Source organism: Neolamprologus brichardi, chromosome 3 (genome assembly GCF_056152115.1).
Source record: "Neolamprologus brichardi isolate AB-2024 chromosome 3, ASM5615211v1, whole genome shotgun sequence".
NCBI classification, from domain to species: domain Eukaryota; kingdom Metazoa; phylum Chordata; class Actinopteri; order Cichliformes; family Cichlidae; genus Neolamprologus; species Neolamprologus brichardi.
The window spans coordinates 23,767,501-23,773,510 of record NC_142106.1 but is presented as its reverse complement, the minus strand read 5'-3'; the positions used below and the strand labels follow the sequence as shown (position 1 = coordinate 23,773,510).

At 40.4% G+C, this 6,010-nt stretch overlaps 1 protein-coding gene across 2 annotated transcripts in view; it reads right to left on the bottom strand.

The window, feature by feature from the left end:
• Positions 1 to 985: 985 nt before the first annotated feature.
• The window catches only part of exoc6b (exocyst complex component 6B), a 139,273-nt gene continuing 134,248 nt past the window's right edge, over positions 986 to 6,010 (bottom strand). For both annotated transcript variants that reach the window (XM_087835100.1, XM_006803410.3), the window contains one exon: positions 986 to 4,942. In XM_087835100.1, coding sequence (XP_087691226.1) covers positions 4,816 to 4,942 — 127 coding nt within the window. In that variant the 3' untranslated portion in view covers positions 986 to 4,815. The remainder of the gene's footprint in view (positions 4,943 to 6,010) is intronic.

The following is a 6,010-nucleotide window of genomic DNA, read 5'->3' as shown; positions in this document are numbered from 1 at the left end:
CAGTTATCACAAATTGCAGTTCTTACTACCAGGGGTCGCACAACCAGGAACATACAATGAATCAGTAAATGAGAGGTCATGACTATCTCATGAATTCCTGTGGATCTGTTTTGGGATTTTGTGTCTATTCAGCAGTTATTTTCTCTGGTTTTTGTTCCTCTTTCCTTTTGTGAAAATATTTATCTGAATCATTTAACACCACAAACTGTATAATTCTTATATTGTTAATGTTATAATTCACATTTAAATCACCCATGTTAATAACCAGATTTTTGTTTTTTAAAGATTATTAAATGTTTCTGAGCAGATGCACAAGACAAATGGTACTGATACAGTGCTTTACCCCATGATTTTGGTCCACTCTTCTTTACAACACCACATCAGTTCATTAAGGTTCATTCATTTATGCACAGCTCTCTGAATTTCCCACCGCAGCATTTCCATCAGGTTTCTTCTTTTTCAGTCACTCTGCTATAGATTTGTTGCTGTGCTTATGCTGTTGCATGACTTAGGTTAGGCCATGCTTTAGCTGTCAGACAGACGGCTTCAAATTTGAGTCTAGAATATTTCAGTATACAGAGAAGTTTATGGTTGACTCAATGACTGCAAGGTGCCAAGCCCCATGGCTGAAAACAAAGTCTAAATCATCACACCTCCACCACCCTGCTTGACAGCTGGTATGAGGTATCTGGTTTTCCTCAAACGTGGTGCTGTGCATGATGGCCAGATATCTGTACTTTGGACTTTGGTGTCATCAGTCCAAATGACATTATTTCAGAAGTCTTGTGGTCTGTTCAGATGAAACTTGGCAGCAGAGCTTAAGATTTGCATTCCTTTTTCAAAAGAGGCTTTGTCCTGGAAGTTCGTCCAAAAAGCCTGTAGAGTCGGAGATTGTTGCATTGTAATACCCCCATCAGCCTTTTTACATCTAAGGGGTAAATGATTATGTAGCTTCAAGCGACAAAAGAAACTTGAGCAAACAAAATGTTCAACAGTTGTTCATTTATTCCATATTCATCTGTTGGCATTTGTCATAATTGTATTAGTATTTTGTTTCATTCATTAGTGGTTTAATACAACAGCGTGTACAGTGTCTCAATAACAACATCTGCTTTACAAAAAAACCAAAAAACAAATTAGCAACAACATCTGCAGGGCGTGGACTCTGGATACCAATACAGTTTTTAGTAAATTAAAACGGGGACAGTGGCACTAACACAAAAATGTATTTATTATGTCTTAAAGTAAACAATATAAATTGACCATCATACTTTGATTAGCTAGACTTGACCTCAGCTAATCTGAATGACTAAACTGCACCTTCTCCACGGTGTTTGTACTTTCTGACATATATTATGACCTGCTGTGGGCTGTAACATTTCCTAGAAGTTTGAGTGAAGCCTTTTATTACTCTGTTATTTAGCATTATTTATCTCTTTGTCTAATGCTGGCTAGCATTAGCTGTTAGTTTAGCACTCCACCTAGTAACTGGAAAAAAAAAAAAGTTATGTGACTCCAAAAAACCCAATATAGTAGCAACTACAATATTAACTCTTTCAAATGCTTAGTCCAAAATCAAGAGGTGGTACCACAGTGTCAATGTCCATCTTTTACATACAGTCTATTGCAATTACATTAGGAATTCTGAGAAATGTTTTGCAGATGTTTTATAGCTGTGAGAAAATCTTTTTTTATAATAAAGGTAGTTTTTGTGAATGTAGTAGATGCCCAGCTGTCTTAAATAAAAGAAAATAGCCTTCAGTTGTTTAGAAAATGCAAAGCAGTCTTCACTGTGATCATAATAAACTGTGCAAGTCCAGGGTATTAACATAAAAGCTTCAAAACAGCATCATAAATAATATAGCAGAAAAGAAAGCAGAGCAAACACGGCCTGGGAAAAAAAAGGAAATTTTGCAGATTTTGAGTTAATTTTTTTTTGTGAAGAATGAAGTGTTTCCAGAGTCCAATCACCACAGCTGAGGACGGCTGCTTTATTGGCAGGAAAAACAACAAAATACAGCAAAAGGCACATTCAATAACGATGGCCTCGTTCCCTTTCTAAAAAAACAAACAAACAACAACAACCCCCCCCAAAAAGATGCACAGCTAATAATGAATCAAAAAACCTAAAAAAAACTATTTTAAAAAAAGCACAGTGCTGCCATGCACAAGAGAAACAACACACTCATGAGCATGGGAAGGAAGACACTTTTTCCCTTCAGACACCCACCCACACCAGGTTAGCATTCCCTTTATAAATCCCTATTTATAATCCCTATATGATTAACGCACACACACCTGCTGCAGTTTCTTCCAATGTCATTATTGCACCCGAGTTCAACAAAGAAAAGTTATACAAAGAGTGAAAAGACCCCCGTTAGTTTCAAAGACGATCTAGTGTGAAAGGAATTAAGTATTGTGCTTCAATTATTTAAGCTTGTGTGTAAAAGTAGCCGCACTGCACACACTCACACACAGAGCTTGGCATGTTCATGGAAGACACACATCTGTCTACAGCGGTTTATATACAAATCTTTCCAAACCACGTGGCAAGCAAACTACACGTTTTATAGCAAGTTGCAATGTTGAAGCATTATCCCCCCCCCCCCCCCCCCCGCTGTTAAGACCTAGTTTTTGTAATACATTACAACAAAGAAAACACCCAAGCCATGTCCCTTCCATTCCAAATCAAGTTTCACTTAAAAGGTAGAGGGAATGGGTTGCCATGTTGGGAGACCCCACCACCATCACTCACTCACACACACACACACACCTTTAAATCCCCCAACATGCACTGTGCTACCAAAGGAAATAAGGTTGGCAAATCAAGTTTCAAGTGTCTGCAGGTTGTATATACTAAGAGGGGAAATGGGTTACCAAGCTGCGCCAATATCCCCCCTTTTGTTAGAAGATAAAGGCAGTAACATTCTGTTCATTTTCACTAATATCTTGTTTTTGTTTTCAGTGCTTTTCCAGCTTTTTCACAACCTTAAAAAACAGAAAGACATTCAGCCATGGGAGGCGACCCTCTGTGATGTACATTCAATGCGTTGTTATCACGCCACAGTGATGGAGAGTGATGCGGAAGACATCAAAGGCCGGGTGAGGATGGGTGGCTTAACCGGCCCGGCTCAGTCTGAGAAGGACTGAAGGGGAAAATGGGAATTGAGCACAAAAATACAACCTGCTTCAATGTTTCTTGTACACAATTCCCTCACAAAACTTTTAAGCCAAAATTAACTCTCATTCCCACTAAGCAGACCCACAAATGGATCGATAGCAACCATCCAGCAACTGGAAACGTATTTTTCAAGCTTCAAAGATGACGGAGAGCATTTGATCTGAGAGCAGTGGATAACAGCATGTGTAGAATTATTTGTAATGTTACATTTTTTTCCTTTTAGCTGCATGATAAAAAAATAAATGATCAATTTCATTATCAAAGAGACCAAAGTCAGAATCCTTCCAGGCTGAAGAACATCAGTTAAAGGCAGAAGTTGGTGATGATGTAGATTTTTTCTTGAACATCGTGAGGTTTAAGGCAGAGCCAAAGAAAATACACTAGTTTTCTGTAACTGGGGTTACAGAGCCAGAAAACAAACTTGTGAATATACTTTGTGTTAGGAGAAGATATCGGTACCATAACTTTTCTGAAACTGTAAAATCAAAGCTGTCAATTTACTGTTCAGTCTCTATTCCTACCCTCATCTGCTGCCTTGAGCTGCGGAAAATGTCAGAAAGGAGGCGATCATGCAGAAATGAGCTCCCATCCAAAGGCTGTCTGCACTCCTCCTTAGAGACAGATTGAGGAGCTCGGTCATTCAACTACACTCCTCTACAATGAAAGGAGCCAGTTGAGATGGTTGAGCTACCTGATAGGAGGGAGAGTTTGTCTCTCAGCTTGGGAACACGGAAGTGTCCGCCAAGAAGAGCTGGAGGAGCTGGCTGAGGAGAGGGAGGTCTGGGTGTCTCTGCTTAGACCGCAGCCCACATGACCGATTCTGGATAAGCTGCAGAAAATAGATGGATCGACGTTTTCTGGTTTCTGTTTCTACTGACCAAACAGTCTGAAGACAATTAAGCCTTAATTGTTGGACTGCAAACAATGCCTGGGGCAGAGAACAAGAAGCCCAGATATCGAAGAGCTACAACAGAAGTCCCAAAAACATTAAGCTTGAAGCCAAAATCGTCAGGTAATAGCCGACGGGCTTCTAGATTTCCTCCTCATCAACGAATACCATGAAAGACCAAAACCAACAATCTATTAATCTATCGTTTGGTAACTAAAGACTACTCGGACGATCATTGGTGGAAATCAGTGGGAAATATTATTGAACTTTAAAAAAAACAAGGCTCAGCAGGTTTCTGCCATTTATTGCAAATGGCTCTAATAGACGAGTAAACAGTGTTAGAAAGATGAGTTTGTTTTGATCTTTTTCTGTACTAAAGAAAAATATAACATGGCACCAGACTTTGTTTATAAGTCGGTAGGACGTGTGGACACGGAATTACATTTTGAGAAGCCTGTATGGTTATCTAACCAGATCCAGATGGCTGGATTAAAACTGAACTTTCAGGATGTACTACATTGCTTTTAAAAGGATGTCATTCCAGCTAACATGCTACTCTGGGCAGTTTCTTACATGGTTGTCTTCAGCCAAATGTAACCACTAACACTACTGTAAGCTTATCATCCAGTGTGCTTTTTCCAGTTTTAGACTGCCTAATTTGTTGTTGCTTTTTGAAGTTTTTTTTTTTAAACTTAAGGTGCATACACCAGCCTCGTGGGGTTGTTGGCCAATTGTGTGGCTTGCTTTAGGTGTGGTGCTGCGCGATGAGGTTGCGTAGCTGCTTGATGATGGTGTCGATGAGCTTCTGCCTGTCTCGATCTGTCTTCCTGAACTGGGCGAAGACGTTGTTCTTCCTGCTCGTCTCCTTCATCCTGGAGATGGGATTGTGGGTGGATTGGGGGGGGGGGGGGGGGGCAAAGGAATAAACAGGGAGGAAAGAAGAGCCAAGCAGAAATAAAAAAGATTTTAAAGAAATCAATCAGGGACAAAAAAGGATCAATATTCACTGGGCTGTTCATTTCATGCAATCAGGAAAACACAAGTTTACGAGCATGCTCAGAACAAGCACACATCCCTGCTAAGGTCGCCTATTTGAGAAGAAAAAACCTTCATTGTCACATGTGTATCTCGGCATGTATTTTTTAGCTGAACACTGGAGTGTTACGGACCTCCAGGAAGTTCGGGGGCCCAGCAGACCAGACTAACCCCAGTAGGGTGCTTCCTCATGGGCAAAGAGAGACCACCAGGCCTGGCTATCTGAAGAGAAAAGGCTGTCCCTAATTAAGGTGCTCTGCCGCACAATGAATGAGAACATATGACTTTGTGCGTGTGTATGACCATTTTTTTTTGTTTCTTGCCTCTAGTCTTAAAAGTGTGTATTTACTTTCAGGTTTCTGTGTGAAAGCTTTTAGAGGCGGTGATCCACAAAGTCAGATTATAACTTTTTGAGTTCATGCAGGTTGTGTGTGTGTGGTTATCTTCCCTATTTTCATATCAGCTCGGGCTCTATGATCAGGCCCTACACTGATGGTACACAGATACAGGATGCGGGTGGTGTTGTAGCGATAACATCCTATGGTTAACAGCCATGGCGATAAACATCAGTATCATCACGACATGAGTTTATGTTCTCAGGATGTGTGAGAGTGAGTAATACGGAAGGTGAGATTGCACACACCCTTTTTTAAAAGGAAGAAGGTAAACAGCTTTAGTAAACCCGAGTACTGGTCTTGGTGTAAGTACATGCCTCAAACAAGCATCTCTCACACACTCTCACACACACACACACACACACACACACACACACACACACACACACACACACACACACACAGACAGATGATACTCACGGCTTAAACAACCTGTCAAGAACATGAAGGAGGACAGGAGACAGAAAAGAGCAGATGGAGGAAAAGGTGGATGAAGTTCAAAAGTTCAAA